The 18,844-nt window shown below is 44.9% G+C and overlaps 1 protein-coding gene across 1 annotated transcript; it reads left to right on the top strand.

The window, feature by feature from the left end:
* The first annotated feature begins 314 nt into the window (after window positions 1-314).
* e2f1 (E2F transcription factor 1) lies at window positions 315-11,817 on the top strand. The gene is made up of 7 exons (XM_034086284.2): window positions 315-1,613; window positions 1,759-1,858; window positions 2,811-3,030; window positions 3,172-3,324; window positions 4,837-4,951; window positions 5,884-6,166; window positions 9,503-11,817. The coding sequence occupies exons 1-7, from the start codon at window positions 1,368-1,370 to the stop codon at window positions 9,742-9,744; spliced, it is 1,359 nt and encodes a 452-aa protein (XP_033942175.1). The 5' UTR covers window positions 315-1,367; the 3' UTR covers window positions 9,745-11,817.
* The last annotated feature ends 7,027 nt before the right edge of the window (window positions 11,818-18,844 follow it).

Below are 18,844 nucleotides of genomic sequence, written 5' to 3'. Positions count from 1 at the left end.
CTTAAGTTTGTTTATCGCCATATTTTGAATGGGTAACCATTTTCTCGAAATGAAGTGATACAAATGTGAAGTTATTCACTGTAAGATGACAAAACGAACGTGATAGTAGAACGATCATTTTGAATCCTGGATACTGAATGCAACATCACATCACATCGATGAATCCGCGCTGAACTAACAGACAACTGTTTACACCAATCAGACGCAGCCGTTCCCTTCCTCCGGAAAGGGCTGCTTGTCGACCAATCGCAAGCGTCGGATTGAGGCACATGTCACTTTCGCGGCAAAAAAGATTTCGCGCGAAAACCGTCCGATAACTGTTTAGATGTAGATCAGCTGGGACAATAACAACAATAACAGCCGATATCGGGGTCGGAACGGCGCTTTTATAAATGGACCGCGCCCGGTGTGAACACCCCACGGAACCGCGGATGGTCTTTTAAACGATGAGGGTTTATTTCACCGGTTTATTTCCTTACATTTCCAGTTTAGTCAGACTGCTTCCTGCGTGCCCCAACAAAACGAGGGGGTTGGAGAATTGCAGCTAATAACCCAGCTAGCATGCTAATCTGCCCTATATTTTCATATTCAACCATACCCCTTTACACTCCGTTTAACTGGCTTTCGCGTCATTACATGTGCTTGCAAAATGCTTCTGGGTTACAGTGTCGGTTTGATATTTTTATTTCGATAGCCCACTGTTGTAATGCTGCTATAAAGTTTTACTATCAATTTGACTAAGCCCTTACTTATGTGTAAGGAGAAATACTAATGTTTTAAATACTTAAATAGCTATTTTCTCGGCTTGACCGTGTAGTTTGTTAACTTGTTTGTTGTTAAGCTAGCTTGTTAGCAGAGGTTGTGTTAGGTGCAGTGTGGCCAGGCCTCACGGCTGTACTGTACTGACAGGACAGATGACAACAAAAGATTAGCTTGCTCCCATGCTAGCTCGCTAACCCCCTGCGTTTATTTCTACCACGGCTCATTTTCGACTCTTTATTTTTTAATATATGAGCTATATCAGTTGTTATGCATTTAGCTCAGTTTTATTTGCCACATTTCCTGTTTGGCATAACATCCTGTGTTGCTATGTCACCACCAGCCTTAAAGTGGTGGTGAGCAGTTAGCTTATTATCTAGGTAATATTGCTAGTTATAATGCATTTGTAATTGCTTGTTTATAAGATGGACAACACAGAGAGGGGAACTTTTTTTAAGCAATTTTAAAGCTCCCCATAACCAAGCAAACTTTTAAGGGGTTTTATTATTGTTTACTATCAAACCCAAGAGTGTGCTGAAACTCAAGTTGCAGCATTTTAGTGTGCATCCCTTGACGTCCATTAAAGGGATTTTAAGTGACACACTGCAATGTCAGAGACTCTGATCACGGGCCACACATCAGAGGATCTGTTGGCTGACTTTGAGACTCTGCTGAACTCTGGGAGCATTGACCTGGCTGAGGACCACCAGATAGTGATCATCACCAGCCCCAGCAATGAGGGACTCCACCCGATCGCAGCCCCCACCAGCACGGGGGAGATCCTGCTGTTTGCCACGCCACAGGGCCCCGTTGATGTCCAGGACAAGAGGCGACCGGCCCTGGGGAGACCTCCGGTGAGGAATACGGGGATATGTTGGAAGAATATAAGGGCATCTACCTGTTGCTTTAAGACGATTTGCTTTTAATTCAACAGGGAGTTTCATTTTCAGTAATTTTCCTCATAACACATTGTTGTTCTCGACCATATGTTTTCTGCAGGTAAAGAGGAAATTGGACCTGGATAGTGACCATCAGTATTTCAGCACCACTCGCCCGTCCATAGGCCAAGCACCGCCCTCCACACCTGCCCCTCCGAGAGGTACACACACACACACACACACACACACACACACACACACACACACACACATACACACACACACACACACACACACACACGCACGCACGCACGCACACACACACTGACAGCTTACCACTGCTTTTTTTCCCTCTTTGTTACCCAAAATTCACAGCAGAAGCAGCTACACGTGAGCAACACGTCCATTCAAACCATACAAACTTTGACCTTTGTTTTAGAAGTCTTCGTCCAAAAAACAGCTGTTCTTTTTATCAGCAGAGACAACAGCCATTCTGTGACAACAGCAGGCAAACTCATATCAGAAATGATTCAAATGATTGGAAAAAAAACAAATGGAAAGAAATATTTTATTTATTGATTTATGTTGCTGTCTCCCTCCTATTGACCTTAAATAATCAATGTGGTTAATAAGTTGAAAAAACAGGAAAGAAAGCTTTAGTTGCATAGACTTTGCCACAGCACACAAACAAAAACATGGAGTGTGAAAGACATACAGGGTTTGGTAGTTTATGTGACTAACACTTTAGTGTACTTTCACAAATAAAAAAACTACACATTCATGGAATAAGTAATAAGATTAATACATAATGTAACTTGTTGACAGGGAGTGCAAACATTAACACATTAACTAGCCAGTTGAAAAGTAAGGTTTACTTAAATCAATTTATAATTATACTCCAATAATCCCAGTTGCATCCATCACATGAAACCAGAACAATCCAAAAGAAGAATGATAGTTTGTACTCTTGAGTTGTAATTTCCCACTTGTAATTGCCATGTTATGTTGTTGGGAAGACAAGATAAGCCTATAATCCACTAGTTATGAGAGATGCTGCTCTTCTGTACTGCTTCAGGCTGCTGAAGGGCATTAAGGGGGTGTTTTACAGTAAAAACAAACTACCCAGTTTGTCTAAAAGCAGAATGTCAGAACCCATATGTTTCCTCTCTTCAGTCCCTCGAACAACAACGGAGAAGTCCCGTTATGACACTTCGTTGAACCTGACCACCAAGCGCTTCCTGAACCTTCTGTCCCAGTCTGCTGACGGCGTGGTGGACCTAAACTGGGCCTCGCAGGTCCTCGATGTCCAGAAGAGACGCATCTACGACATCACCAACGTCCTGGAGGGAATCCAGCTCATCTCCAAGAAGTCCAAGAACAACATCCAGTGGCTGTGAGTTAGCATGAGAACCAAACATGACTATATATACACACCAACTATTGCAATAAAAAAACTTAAGAAGTTGCTGGTATGTTGTATTTGAATTCTATAAAGCTCAACTATTGTTGTTTTTCTGTAATTTCTCTTGTGCAGTGGTAATCGAGTTGATGCGGCAGTGGTTTCCCGGCATAAGGGGCTGCAGAGGGAGGTGTGTGACCTCACAGAGGCTGAGGAGCAGCTGGACGACCTCATTTCAAAATGCAACCTACAGCTGCGACTGCTCACAGAGGACCAGCAGAACAAGAAATATCCTTACACCAGTTTTAGTAACTTGTTTAATTTGTACAGCTAGCGAAGTGCCCTTCCAAGCCCTGTTTCTGGCAGAAATGCCCTGCTAGGGCCCTAGGAAGAGCCTCCTCCTAACTAGGGATGTCCCGATCACCTTTTTTTGCTCCGATCCGATTCCGATCATTTGATTTTGACAATCTGCCGATACCGATTTTTCCCGATCCGATCTTTATGCAATGCATTAAGAGAAAAAAAAGGTAACAGATAACGGCTGGCCATCCAACGCGATGAATTCAGCTATCTTGGCTATTATTGTGTTGGCCACTCACTGTTCTGGGGCAGTTTCTCTTTCCTCTTAAAAGTCTCTGAAAGTGTTGGTTGTTTCAGTGCCGTTACCTGAGTGGCCGCTGTGTACTCGCCGTGTTGTTGTTGGTGTTTGTTTCTCAGGTAGAGTATTAGATTGGTCGTGTTGAACGTAGCTCTGTTCTTTCCACCACGCGGAACCTCCGCCTTGCAAACATTGCATCTGGCTGTTACACTGCCTTCGCTTTCAATTTTATAATACTTCCAAACTCCTGAAATTTTCTCTGTCCCGACTCCCGAGTCACCAGCTGAACGTAGCCTCTCGTTAGCTTGCTGCTACTATTAGACACTGCGCCCACTCTGTTGCCAGATTTCAGAGAAATAAGCAACCAGGTCTGAAAACAAGCCCAAAGAAAGCAACACATACATGATGTTGTGTAATTTTAAACCAAAACTAAGTCCTCAGGATGACTTTAAGACGTGAACATGGTCATTTTTGTTTTGTAATATTAAATAAAAAAAATATATTTTATAAAAAAAAAAAAAATCCCGATCCCCGATTTTTTTCTCCCGATCCCCGATTTTTTGAAAATCACGTGATCGGCTCCGATCCCCGATCACGTGATCGGATCGGGACATCTCTACTCCTAACACTTGTTTTAATTACATAAGTACCTTGATGTATCACTGCTTGATAAGACAAACCAGCTCTATCCCCTTGGATGAACTGTTTGTGCCACTATATCTTTTTTTAAATGATTCTTCTCAAACTTTTGGGAACTGAGCCTGTCCCCACTCAGACTCCCACAAAGCCAGTAGAACGATCAAAGTATGACCATAATTCCTCACCGATCTGCTCCAACAAAATAAGCGTATTGGTATTGGTATTTGTTATGGTAGTTTCTATCTAAAATACACAGAAAAAAAGCAGCTTCGCCTGATTTCTACATCGATGTCACCAGCGCTTTTTCCTGAAAAGGTACAAATATTTTCAACTTCAAGCCTCAAAGCGGTCGAACAAATACTATAGTGCACTAACAGAAAGGAAAAAACGTTTTCTTGAGGAGGCCGCATGGACTTGCGATCTCTCATTAGAAAACATTGAGAAATGTCACTGTCGCTCGGGAAAAAATGGCACTTAAAGATAACAAGCCCCAAGATAGCAGAGCTTCTTTAAGACAGTGTTGCTGTTTTAGATTGTTGTTGTGTTCCTTAACGGTTCTTCACGTTGGGCTATGTGCGCTGCCAGGACCTGAAGAAGTCGTTTGACTCCCCGGACCAGCTGGTCATGGTGGTCCGAGCTCCACCAGAGACCCAGATGCAGGTTTCAGAACCCAGCCAGGTACGGGCCTTAATGTTATTCACTGTTTAAAACATGTTGATTCTGAGGTAGGCGAGGCAACAATTGTTCTACATTTCGAAAATATATATATCTGAAAGGAAGAAAAAAACAACAGACAATCAACTCTACTCTCAAGCTGAAAAAGGAATAGGTCAAGAACAACCGTAATGATGCCGGCGAGAGTGACTTGATGTCCCAACACTGTATACATTTAACATACATTCTGTTAAACAATAAATGTACATATCACACGTGTGCTTTATACCAGACTGGGGAGGTGACCAATTCAACATCACCATTTGCACTTTTCCATCACAAAACACACATTTTATATTGTTATATTTACTGGAAATTACGTACAATATACCCAACAGCAAGAAGGACACTCTCAGGCGTTCTCCCTCCAGTAAGCTGCAACTTTATTTATGTTTATAGTGAAATGAGTATTGAATAGATAATTCCTCAATCAAAGTATGCAATCAACACCTGCTCACGTTTTGTTAGGACTCAGTGTAAGAGCACTCAATTAAGTTCAGATAGATGTCTACAGTCTTTATTTGTTTTTTTGGAAAAGTATTGGAATGTAATTCTTGAAAAGATAGAAGACACTGCAAATAAAACAGCAACAAAAGGAAAAAAATCCCATGAAAAAATTATAATATCGAACCAGATTGCTTTGACTTTTTAACTAAATAAATATAACTACACAAGTATCATAGGTCATGTTGCCCACAGATCATCCAAATTAATGAAAGTTTATGAATTTCAGTAAAAAATGTCAAGTCCTTGAAAACTTTTTCAAATATATGTATTATTTCTGTAAACTTCCTTAAAGCTTGCTAGTTTCATTATACATATTTTCAATGTTTTAATAGTTCTTAAGAAACATTAAACCGTATTTCAACTGTGCCGTGTACACATCTGTCTCTCAGGGTTACCAGGTGTCCCTGAAGAGCACACGGGGGCAAATCGACGTCTTCCTCTGTCCAGAAGAAAGTTCCGGCGTCTGCAGCCCCGTGACAGAAAGTAGTCCCTCCAAATCCGATTCCGACCCCTCCCTGGTCCCGCCTCCCTCACAACCCATGGACGAATCGCAAGCCAGAACATCCGCAGTCGCTCTTGAGGTGGGTTTATCATCTCCAGCGTCCACGTCGTCCACGGTGACAGCCACCTCCCAGCAGGACCCCTCCTCCATGGCGTTAGGGGAGGAAACAGGTGAGCGTTTACATTTGTCAGTAAATAAATGTAAAAACCATACTTAAATGATAAGGCAGGATTCCCTTCAAAATGTACAAATCTGTTATTTTAAGAGCTCAGATTGATAAAGATATGTTCCCCTAAATTGTCTATAGAGTGGAGTTGGAGTATTCCTTATTTTGTAACAGTGTGACCTGTACCTTCACTGCAAAACATTTACTTAAAATGAAATACAGTGAAATACATTTTAGGTCACATTTAGTATTACCCATCATGCTGGTAAGCTTGTACTCCACATACAAAGAAGTAGCTACTAAGGCTACCTATGATTCCCTTTTTTCCAACTGTCATGTGCAACCCCGCCAGTATTAGCCCACTGCTAAAGTGCCTAGATGACATAAAGGCCTGGATGGCGTGCAATTTCCTTAAACTCAATGAAGGAAAAACAGAAGTAATGGTTTTTGATAGCACCACTGACACCACTTCTGTAGACCTGGGTCCCTTGCATCAGTACACCAAGCCCACCGTTACGAACCTTGGTATTAAAATGGGCCGTGAACTCAAACTTGAGAGTCAGATTAAGTCGGTGGTAAAAACGAGCTTTTATCACCTGAGGCAGCTAGCGAAAGTAAAACCTTTTCTCTCCAGACAGCAGTTTGAGACAGTAATCCATGCCTTTGTCACCACCCGGCTGGACTACTGTAACTCTCTCTACATGGGGGTCAGTGGGTCCTCGCTCGCACGACTGCAGCGGGTGCAAAATGCTGCAGCAAGGCTCTTAACTGGCACACGGAAGTTTGACCACATTTCCCCTGTTTTAGCTTCTCTCCACTGGCTACCAATTTATTTTAGGATCTATTTTAAAATTCTTTTATTTACTTTTAAATCCCTAAATGGCATGACCCCACCATACCTTGCTGAGCTGCTACAGCACTACACGCCGAGCCGCCCTCTCAGGTCAGCGGACCAACTGCTCCTGAATGTGCCTAAAACCAGGTCAAAGCTCAGAGGGGACCGTTGCTTCTCTGTAGCGGCTCCCACACTGTGGAACGCTCTGCCCCTGGAGATCAGACAGGCCTCCACACTGCCAGCTTTTAAATCGCTTCTTAAAACCCACCTCTTCTCCTTAGCGTTTTAACATTTGGCGTTTCAACATCTTTTAGAGTGTTGCTTTTTTTGCATTTAAATTGTTTTTTGTTTTACTTGTACTTGTTTTATGGTGTGTGAGCTGAGCTGTGTTTTATCTATTTGCCTGTACAGCACTTTGGTCTGGAGGTTTAAAGTGCTTTATAAATAAAGTTGTATTGTATTGTATTGTGTTCACATTGTAAAAAGTAAGGACTAGCTATTATGGTATGGCTGATGCATTTGCAGTCTTTCTTCAATGTGTTTAATCGAAAATGTGCCAACTGTGTCAAAAAATGTATTTCAGCAACCGGCTGTTCTGTGACCTCACAACTTCATATTGTGTAACAGCTGATGAAACCACAGTTACCAGGAAAGGCTTAAGTGTTAACAATGTTGTTCGTTGCCAACTAGTCAGCAAGCACAACACAGTTCCTGGGAACTGACTCAGCACAAGGCATGCAGCTATTGTAGACAAATTCCACCTGTGCTTATCCTGCTTTGACCTCTCCAAATGTGTATATACATGGGGCAAAAAAGTATTTAGTCAGCCACCAATTGTGCAAGTTCTCCCACTTAAAAAGATGAGAGAGGCCTGTAATTTTCATCCTAGGCACACTTCAACTATGAGAGACAGAATGGGGGGAAAGAATCCAGGAAATCACATTGTAGGATTTTTAATGAATTAATTGGTAAATTCCTCGGTAAAATAAGTATTTGGTCACCTACAAACAAACAAGATTTCTGGCTCTCACAGACCTGTAACTTCTTCTTTAAGAGCTTCCTCTGTCCTCCACTTGTTAACTGTATTAATGGCACCTGTTTGAACTCGTTATCAGTATAAAAGACACCTGTCCACAACCTCAAACAGTCACACTCCAAACTCCACTATGGCCAAGACCAAAGAGCTGTCAAAGGACACCAGAAACACAATTGTAGACCTGCACCAGGCTGGGAAGACTGAATCTGCAATAGGTAAGCAGCTTGGTGTGAAGAAATCAACTGTGGGAGCAATTATTAGAAAATGGAAGACATACAAGACCACTGATAATCTCCCTCGATCTGGGGCTCCTCGCAAGATCTCACCCCGTGGGGTCAAAATGATCACAAGAACGGTGAGCAAAAATCCCAGAACCACACGGGGGGACCACGTCAATGACCTGCAGAGAGCTGGGACCAAAGTAACAAAGGCTACCATCAGTAACACACTACGCCGCCAGGGACTCAAATCCTGCAGTGCCAGACGTGTCCCCCTGCTTAAGCCAGTACATGTCCAGGCCCGTCTGACGTTTGCTAGAGAGCATTTAGATGATCCAGAAGAGGATTGGGAGAATGTCATATGGTCAGATGAAACCAAAATAGAACTTTTTGGTAAAAACTCAACGAGACGTGTTTGGAGGAGAAAGAATGCTGAGTTGCATCCAAAGAACACCATACCTACTGTGAAACATGGGGGTGGAAACATCAGGCTTTGGGGCTGTTTTTCTGCAAAGGGACCAGGACGACTGATTCGTGTAAAGGAAAGAATGTATGGGGCCATGTATCGTGAGATTTTGAGTGACAACCTCCTTCCATCAGCAAGGGCATTGAAGATGAAACGTGGCTGGGTCTTTCAGCATGACAATGATCCCAAACACACCGCCCGGGCAACGAAGGAGTGGCTTAGTAAGAAGCATTTCAAGGTCCTGGAGTGGCCCAGCCAGTCTCCAGATCTCAACCCCATAGAAAATCTTTGGAGGGAGTTGAAAGTCCGTGTTGCTCAGCGACAGCCCCAAAACATCACTGCTCTAGAGGAGATCTGCATGGAGGAATGGGCCAAAATACCAGCAACAGTGTGTGAAAACCTTGTGAAGACCTACAGAAAACGTTTGACCTCTGTCATTGGCAACAAAGGGTATATAACAAAGTATTGAGATGAACTTTTGTTATTGACCAAATACTTATTTTCCACCATAATTTGCAAATAAATTCTTTAAAAATCATGTGATTTTCTGGATTTTTTTCATAGTTGAGGTATACCTAGGATGCAAATTACAGGCCTCTCTCATCTTTTTAAGTGGGAGAACTTGCACAATTGTTGGCTGACTAAATACTTTTTTCCCCCACTGTACATACACCTTCAGAAAATGGTTAATACACATGTTTGCCAAATAATGATAGATCTAAAATTATCTAGAACAATCTTACCGTGGTCGTGTATGTTCTTTGACATTTCACTTTCTACACCAGAATCTCTCCTGGGAGGCGACCCGTTCTCCAGCCTCGGAGACATGCCCGACTTCAACCTGTCCCCCCTCTCCTCCTCGGACTTCCTGAATGGAGACGGCCTCCCTCTCCCATTGGACGGTTTTATCAACCTGTCCCCGCCTCACAGTCACGACTACCACTTTGGATTGGAAGACAATGAGGGCATCAGTGAACTGTTCGATTGTGACTTTGGCGACCTATCGCAAGTATTGGGGGACAGTTAGATGAAGGAGACGAGGAGGAGGAGGAGGAGCAAGGAGACTTCTAGATTTCTTCCTTCCTTCCCTATAGGCTTCAAATTGAGGGCTGCAAATCTTTGTCAAAAACACAAACTTAATGTTTTAAGTGTGCCGGGAAAATGTTTTGTGCAAAAATCAGTCCCTAAAATAACATTATTAGCACTTCTCTGGCCATTACAATTTTAGACCAAGAATGTAGCTTTAGTATAGCTATTTAAATTATTTATATGAATGTTATTTTGATATTTCTTTTGTTATTGATAATGTTTAATCCAAGTGGATGAGCAGGTGTTGGTGTGTGGAGTATGGACTCATAGGGCTGGTTTCCTTTACATCAACAAGATGCAGATACAAATCACAAGATTTTTTTTTCTTCTGGTTAGATGCCTAAAATAAGGTCTGTTGTTAACATAAGCTTACAAGATTCTTACATTTTGTTCTACCACATAAAATATGTCAGTTAATACTTCACTGGTGAATGTCTGGTGCTAACAAGGGGCAAAATGAACTTACGGTCATCACTACGAACACGGTGGATGTAGTTCCTTTATAGCCTAACGCTAGCGTTTTACCTGCGCTTCAGCTACTCTAAAAGTGATGTTATCATGCTGTATAATATGGTAACATAAACGGATACCATAACATTTTAAATATTAATAATTTGGAAATTCAAAAAAACAACAACTTAAAGGCCATTTTATCTTTATCTTAGTGTCTAAATGAAAAAAGGAGAGACTTCAGTGTCGCCAATGATGTGGAAAAACAAGCAATTATCCGGGATGTGTTTTGTTGGTGTGCGGGAAACCAGGTTATGATGGTGTGCTGCAGTTAGTGATTTTAAAACTAATACTGAATTTGTGTTCCTCTATTAGTTAGCTTGGCGTTTAGCCTTTATAGTCTCAGGTGTTCGGGGAGCGGAGCAAAGTCTTAAAATGATTTTGATGCAAACATGTATGGGGTGTAATGTAGGGCGATAATAAGAAACAAGGAAAATTGTTGTTTCATTTTTTTCAGTCAAGGGTTCAAGTGAGATCACCAGATGCCTGTAGACCGATGCTCCACAAAGCACATGACTGTTATTGTCATGCGGGGGGAGCTCCTCACAAATCATCGTTTCATATTATAATTCATATATTATATTTCATATAAAAGCATCTTCTTCATTATGGGTGAATCAAAGAACAGCTGTTTTTAGCTGTGCCCATTCTAACCAGTGTAGAGCAGCGAGGCCTTCAGGGAAAGTTCTGTGGAAGTGAAAGGAGGATGTGAAACCAGGGATGTGTTGGGTTGTTCAGTAACTCAGCGTCCACACGGTGGCATTCTTTGAAACTCGACCAACAACCAATCACATGAATCTCCCGCCCCGGACACACAAGCAGCGGTTTGATTGGCTAGAGCTTGTACTGGCATGTGATTTGATTGGCTGACGCTTCCGTCGAAGCTTCAAAAGTTGCGAAGCAACGGAACCACAATGCAGTTCGGCAAAGCGTGATGTCACCCCATTCAAAGTGAATGGGCAGAAGCGTTGAAAGCTTCACCATTCACTTTGAATGGGGTGACGTCACTTTTCACCGAACTGCATTGTGGGAAGCGAAGCGGAGCTTTGCTGGCGTGGCTCGCTGCAAAAGCCAATCAAACCGATGCGTGTGTGTCAGGGGCGGGAGATTCGTGTGATTGGTTGTTGGCCGAGTTTCAGACACGCCCGCCGGCAAGCTTCAACGCACACCGCTGTGTGGACGGGCCGGAAGAGTTTGGAAAGCTAGCGTTCATGCCTTAAATCAAATATGTTAGCCTCAAAAGGATAAATTCCTTGTTGTTGTTCACATTTGGTCCCCACATGCTTCTTCATGAATTGGATCTTAACCACATTGGTATTCAGTTGAAGAAAATCAGCAAAAATTCTCATCATGCACTCAGATGAAAATCTTGTTTTGATTTAGTTAGAAATGTCTTCGTCAAACTATTTTTCCTGTTTTAAGTTATGTAAGCTATCATGTTGTTGTTTTTGCATTCCCTGGTGTGTGTGTGTGTGTGTGTGTGTGTGTGTGTGTGTGTGTGTGTGTGTGTGTGTGTGTGTGTGTGTGTGTGTGTGTGTGTGTGTGTGTGTGTGTGTGTGTGTGTGTGTGTGTGTGGTGTGTGTTGTGTGTGTGTGTGTGTGTGTGTGTGTGTGTGTGTGTGTGTGTGTGTGTGTGTGTGTGTGTGTGTGTGTGTGTGTGTGTGTGTGTGTGTGTGTGTGTGTGTGTGTGTGTGTGTGTGTGTGTGTGTGTGTGTGTGTGTGTGTGTGTGTGTGAGAAAAAAAATTATGAATATACAAATTGCTTGGTTGAATTTCATATTTATTTAAAGTGGTACAAATGTTTTCATTTATTTTCTGGCAGGACGCTTGGTTCAGCCAAGCAGATCATGCGATGATAAATGTGTCCTTTAGTTGTAAAAAAAAAAGTTTGTTTGTAAATTAGCTTCTGTAGCACATTTTATATTTTGCCTTTTTTTTTTCTTCCTGTCTTGCCTGTTGTAGTGCATGTGTAACCAAGCATTGGCTCATGATGCAAAAATAATTTTGACTGACTAAATAGTTATTTAGTCACATGAGTTTACAGAATGAGCCGTGTTGCAGGCAACATAGCTAATTTAAGGTTGTACATGTGTTGTAGGGAAGCCTACAGTCATCTCTTTTTTCCTTTTTAAAAAATCCAGAATATAATTTCAATTGACAGCCGTGTTACACGCCACTCAAATGAAAGTCTTCTTTTGTAACTCTTAGATTGTATCCTACTTTTGTCTTTTTTATTTAACTTCCTTCTGCATCTGAACTGATCGGTGTTTTTGAATTTCTGCAGTTCTTGTTTTCAACCCGTCATGTTTTGGTTCCCTGCAGGTCAAAATGCAGTGCCTTGTCGAGGTAAAATCTTTCTTTAATTATTAATGAATATTCAAATCAGGTTTTGTTTTGTGTGTGCGGCCGTGGTGAAAGAATGCAATGTTTTTGTGTGGTTTTTGTTTGGAAAAAAAGTTTTAGGTTCAAATTCGCGTAAGGGTTGAAATCAAATCTACTTTGGTTAGAACTGAAAAAATATATATTATTGGCATTTGAAGGAATTAAACCATGTATAAGTCATGGTTGTTTTAAATTCAACTTTACATATGTAATTTGATTAAAGTTTTATGCAAAGTTTTCATGTGTGAATTCACTGTTGGATGCTAAAAGGTTTACAAATTCTGACACATTTTATGGAATGGAAAAAATAATAACGAAAGTGAATGGACTCCAACCCTGATTCAGTCGCTGTCCAACGTGCTTTTAAGGGACTCTTCAGCTTATCCAGCAACTTAACAATCAATCGTTTTTTTACAAAATGTATTTTTGTGGCTAAATACTGGGTAAAAGAAAAAAAGCAGATTTGTACTTGTGAATTATTAATGGGCCCCAATATGTTCTTTTGTATCAAATGTTCTTTTACAAAAATAAAAAAATAACAATTTTGATTCGACCCATGTGCTCAACATCTTCTTTTTCTGTTATAGAACTTTGAATCTAACTCCAAAGACAGCACCCCGGTTAAATAGTTGTACGTATTAACTATTTATTTTTGTGGGAGGTAATAGATTATAATTAAATATAATAAGAGTAGTCAAAAAATACTAATGTGTGGTCCAATATCTATATAGACATAACTAACATTGTCTTACAGTTATGATTCTTAGATAAATAAAGGGTTGAGATTTTCACTTGCAGGTATAACCAGAGGAACAACATTTAAAGGTCACCTATTGCGCAAAATTCACTTTTTCAGGTCTTTCAAAAATAAACATGTGTCCCCTCGGTGTTAAGAGATTCTCTCTTTTTGTCTCGATCCATTTATATAAAAACCTGTCTGAAAATGAGCTGATCAGATATTGTCACAATGTGTAATGGATTGGTTGAGTTAATTTTCACCAAATACAAACAAATGCAATCTCAGCTTTGTAGGTAGAGGGAGGCATTCACAAAGAGAGGAAATGAAACAAGGAGATAAAGCCTTCAGGCAGTAGTGTACTTTAGGGCAGATGATGGATATGGTTTTGGCTTTTAAATCACAATCAATTGAAGTCATTCTTAAATTTCAGTTGAGTTTTGGTTGGCGGAGGGGCTTCTCCAGTAGAGCGTTGTATTAGGTCACCTAGAAGTCCTTAAAACGTCTCCCTTTATTAATATTAAATATATATTTGTTTATTCGGTATGATCAACAACATTTTAAAAGAAAAGTTGCAGTTCTCATTCATAACACTCCGTTCGATGTCTCACTATGGGATGCGCCTCATCGCGGAGCAAACAGAAGCATCAATCTCACTACGCCAATCCTGATTGGCTGGTGATCTTGACGTCAACGTCAGGGAATCACCCCCTATAAGTAGCTTGCGCCACGACGCATGCGTCATTCAAACACCTCTTCTCGCTTCAGAGCACATCTCTACAGTAGCCGGACAAGCTTAACAGTCCACAGACTGAACCCAAATCCAAAACATTTCGGTCGACGGGCGCTCGCCGGCTACTCCTTCTGCTTCGCAAGAAGATGGTAATACTAACGCCAGTTAGTATTAAAATCGACCTCGCCGTTTCTTTCCCCGGAAAGTAAGGTAAGGTTTTGATTTTTCTCAAGCTAGCTACGCACCTGTTGCTAGCTAACTTCCCCTTACTACCGACACCACGGTAGCAAGGACGCTTTTCTTTTTTTCTCTCATGGAGGAGAAAAGGATTAGAAGTATTGACACACCAGTCAATATTCTTTGAGAACAAAGGACCCACACCGTCCCTTTTTCACCGGATTAAGGACGGGTTGGTAACACTTTTCTCTCAACGACGTACCTGTTACGAGCGGGTCCTCTCCACGCCACGAGGCGAACAAGATGGACGCCTCTCCCACTCACACCAGAGGAGTCAGGGACTCGGAGGCTCGGTCATGCGGCTGCGGGTTGAAGATAGCAGGCACAGACTCACACCAGGTCTGCTCGTCCTGCCTCGGGCTGGAACACGCCCAGGAGGCTATCGACAACCCCGGCTCGTGCGGGTATTGTGCCCGTTTCACCCGAAAGAGCCTCCACCGACGGCTAGCACACCAAGCTAGCTTGTTGGAACTGGACTCTCTCATGTCCACTGATTCGCCGTTTGGCAATCAAGACACGGGGGCGTCCGCCGCAGAGACTGAGCCCCTCACTGTGTCGGTCTGGGGCTCACTAACAGCGGCAGCTGCGGAACCGGGATCCCACGCCGTGTCAGGCCGGGACCCGGTGGCGGCAAGAGACGCGGGAACGGAGCCCCACGCCTCACCAGGCGGGAGCTCCCGGCGAGACCTCACCATGGTCTCGCCCGCGGGGTATGTCCTGGAATTAGACTACATGGAGGACGAAGAGGACACCTCTGAGTCCCTCCTCTCTGATTCGGATGAGCAAGAAGAAGATATCTTCATGTCATCGGCTCAAACGGCAAAGCCGGGATCGATGGCTGCTCTCCCGGGCGATAGCACACCAGCTTCGCCCTGTCTGAGCAAGGACCTGCAGGCCGCGTGTCAGCGCGCTGCGTCCAGGCTAGACAAACCGTGGCCAGAAATGGCCAAGGAGACCGCCAGGTCCCGTTACGAGGGGAAACATTCTCCCCAAGCAACGAGGACAAGGAGGCAACTCTTCCCGGAGATGTTGGATGAGGTGTCGGTCTCGTGGAGGGACCGACCCTTTAGCAACAAGGCCCCAATCCAGGGCGCCGATGGAACTGCTGGTGGCAGCCCACCTCCTACCGAGGATGGGCCCGTCACCAAGCAGGAACCCCACGCTGCCAGCGAAGGTGGACCGTTTCCAGTCGGCCATGACTGAACGGTCCTACAGAGCCGCAGCGTTGTCCACCAGGGCTCTGAACGTTTCCTCACTGCTAACCGCATACCAAGCGGAGCTCTGTGAGGATATGTCGAGTAATCCTGGACCGGCCGTTCTGGACGAGTTGGCCGCGGTCACAGACATTTGTCTCCGTGTCCAACGCTGCGCCGTCCAGGCCACGGGCAAAACAATGGGGATCATGGTGGTGCAGGAAAGAGATGGCTCAACCTCACCAACCTCCCAGACCGGGAAAAGGAGGATGTACTTGACATGCCCATCGTTCCCGAGGGAATTTTCGGCTCCGCTCTTACCTCCATGCAGAGGAGATGCGAGTCGAAAAAGAAGGAGGACGAGGCCCTCCACCTCTGCCTCCCTCGAAGGGCCCAGCCGCTGCCTTCGCAGCGGCTGGGCCCTTCGTCCAAGCTGCCCCGAACCCTGCTCGGTTGAAAATACCGAAAACACAGAGGTCGCTGGCCTAGAAAATCTCCGGTTCCGGCTGCAGCCCAGGCGCAGCCAACCCAGAATTTCGGCCAGCAGTCGAGGAAGAAGAAGCGAGCGGCGTGACAGCACCTCCTTCTCCCCTCTGTGACAGAGCTGGAAGTCTACGGTTCCCCAGCTCTAAATGTGTTCCCGCCGCCTCGAGAGATGCCTCAACACCATCCTCAAGTCCGCATAAACACATGTCACACACTTATTTATTTTTCTGTCATAAAACATTTTCTGCTGAAGCATCCAGGCTTCGAGCCAAGGGCGCAGCTCGAAAAAATGAAAAGAAAAACAATAAAAACAATAAACAGTCCGTCAACTGTTCCCCTTCTGAGAGCAGCTACGGCCTCTCTCAAAGGGTGGACAATTGACGGGTCTGTGAAGGCACCACCGTCACGCACATGCGCAGTGCCGGCTGGGGTTGTGAAGGCACCACCGTCACGCACATGCGCAGTGCCGGCTGGAGCCGTAAGGGCACCACCGCCACACGCATGCGCTGTGTCGGTGGGGATTGTCGAAATGGGGCACCACAGTGCTCAGACACTGGAGGGCCCCATAACACAACAAATAGAGACTCAGAGGGGAAGAGACGTGACATCTCAGCTCACGACATCTGCTTGGGTTTCTCAAGACAGTTATACGGAGCTACAGACTCCAAGTCACCGTCACCCCCCCTCGCTTCTCAGGCTATCTGTATTCACAAGCCCGGGGAGAGTCAACCCATATTCTGGAGGAGGAGGGTTTTATCTATAATGCCCGCCGAGCAGAATCAGATTACGCAGACAAATGTCCTCGTAAAGCACCTGCTCAACATGGGTCTCATAATAAAACTAAACCCTGCGCGCCACGGCGTGTGGAGAGTATTGGTTATTATGAAATGCGTAGTGGCACTACGCCACTGGCCGCACCCGACTTTTCTAGTACGGGGCGCGCCTACGGGTGCTGTCCTTTCACGGAAGGTGGTCACCACGGATGCATGTCTGACTGGCTGATAGGGTATTTACAAAGGTCGCCCCCGGTGAGGGGTCTCTGGAGCAGAGACCTCCAGCGGGCGCACGTAAATCACCCGGAGCTTTTAGCGGTGTTCCCCACCCTAAAACGCTTTCTGCCTTCTCTCAGAGGACACCATGTCCTCGTGAGGACAGACAACACGATCACAGTATCGTGTATGAACCGTCAAGGGAGGTTGCGTTGTCTCCAGTCACACACACTGGCACACAAACTGATCCCTTGGAGCGGCAGACGTCTCCTCTCTCTGAGAGCGACACAGGTACCGGGAGTGATGCACCTCGGGACAGAACTACTGTCCAGAGGTGCACCACTCTATGCAGACTGGACTCCACATCCAAGGATCGTGAGTCCGATGTGGGTGCGTTACGGCAGAGCCGCGTTAAATCTGTTCGCATAAAGAGAAAATGCTCAATGACAGCTGTTCTCTTTAATGCACGATTTAAACGCACCGTTAGGCGTGGACGCACTCGTACATGATTGACCTCCGGGTCTTCTGTACGCGTTCCCACCCCTGGCTCTGTTACCCCCAACTCTGGCCAGAGTGAAGGAGCAACGCACACACTTATCCTGATGGCTCCGCCCTAGCCTGCAACGTACGGGCTGGCGGAGATATATCAGCTGTTGTGCGGGCAGCCATGGCAGCCCCCACCACGCAGGGACATATTGTCTCAGGCGGGGGGGGCGATCCTTCACCCACGCCCAGAGCGCGGGGCACTATGGGCCTGACCCGTGAGTGGTACAATCTGAATACAGTGGGACTCCCTCAGAAGGTGATAAACACTATTCAGAGTGCGAGAGCTTCCTCCACCAGGTCTCTTTACGACTGTAAGTGGAGGGTGTTTGAGGAGTGGTGCCTTCAAGAAGGACACATCTCTTTTCAATGTCCTGTCGGGGTGATTTTATCATTTCTACAGGACTTGATCGATAAACGCAGAGCTTTCTCCACGATCAAGGTGTACCTGGCTGCTATTGCTGCATGCCATGTGGGCTTTGAGGGTAAGACGGCTAGCCAACATCCTTTGGTCTGCTGTTTTATGAAGGGAGCTCGCAGGCTCCTCCCTGTCTCCAGGTCGCTGGTGCCCTTATGGGACCTGGCAGTGGTTTTAAATGGGCTCAGAATGACCCCATTTGAACCCCTGGAAGGAGCTGACATGAAACATCTGTCACTCAAGACAGTGCTGTTACTGGCCCTGGCATCCGCCAAGCGGGTCAGTGATATTCATGCGCTGTCTGTACATCCTTCATGCACTCAGTTCGCCCCAGGGCAAACGAGAGTGTTGTTGAAGCCCAACCCTGCCTTTACACCAAAGGTGGTTGGTTCGTGTACCCCGATTGACATTGAGGCATTTCCTCCGCCGCTGGTTTCCTCCGGGGAGCAGCAGCAGGATCTGTTGTGTCCAGTCCGTGCTTTACGCACATATATGGACAGATCAAAGGAGTTTCGTCTTAATGACCAACTCTTTGTGTCCTGGGCTAACCCTCACAAGGGCAAGCCTGTTACTAAGCAACGGCTCTCCCACTGGATTGTGGAGGCAATTGCTTTGGCCTATACGAGTCAGAGTTTGCAATCACCTTCGGGTCTGCGGGCTCACTCGACTCGGGGCCTGGCTACATCCTGGGCTTTGTTCAAGGGTGTTTCCATCCAAGACATCTGTGCAGCGGCGAGCTGGTCCTCGCCGCTCACTTTTGTCCGCTTTTACAGGCTAGACGTCTCCGCTCCAAGCGTGGCCCGAGCAGTGCT

This window comes from Pseudochaenichthys georgianus, chromosome 7 (assembly GCF_902827115.2).
Source record: "Pseudochaenichthys georgianus chromosome 7, fPseGeo1.2, whole genome shotgun sequence".
Lineage (NCBI taxonomy): Eukaryota > Metazoa > Chordata > Actinopteri > Perciformes > Channichthyidae > Pseudochaenichthys > Pseudochaenichthys georgianus.
The sequence above is the reverse complement of the archived record's forward strand: the minus strand, read 5'-3'. Positions and strand labels throughout refer to the sequence as shown.

Excerpts from the sequence above, each read along its gene's own strand:
- e2f1 (XM_034086284.2), top strand. The coding sequence starts at position 1,368 with ATGTCAGAGACTCTGATCACGGGCCACACATCAGAGGATCTGTTGGCT. Across the intron at positions 1,859-2,810 it reads CACACCTGCCCCTCCGAGAG|TCCCTCGAACAACAACGGAG; the intron begins GTACACACACAC and ends TCCTCTCTTCAG. Across the intron at positions 3,325-4,836 it reads GAGGACCAGCAGAACAAGAA|GTTGGGCTATGTGCGCTGCC; the intron begins ATATCCTTACAC and ends ACGGTTCTTCAC.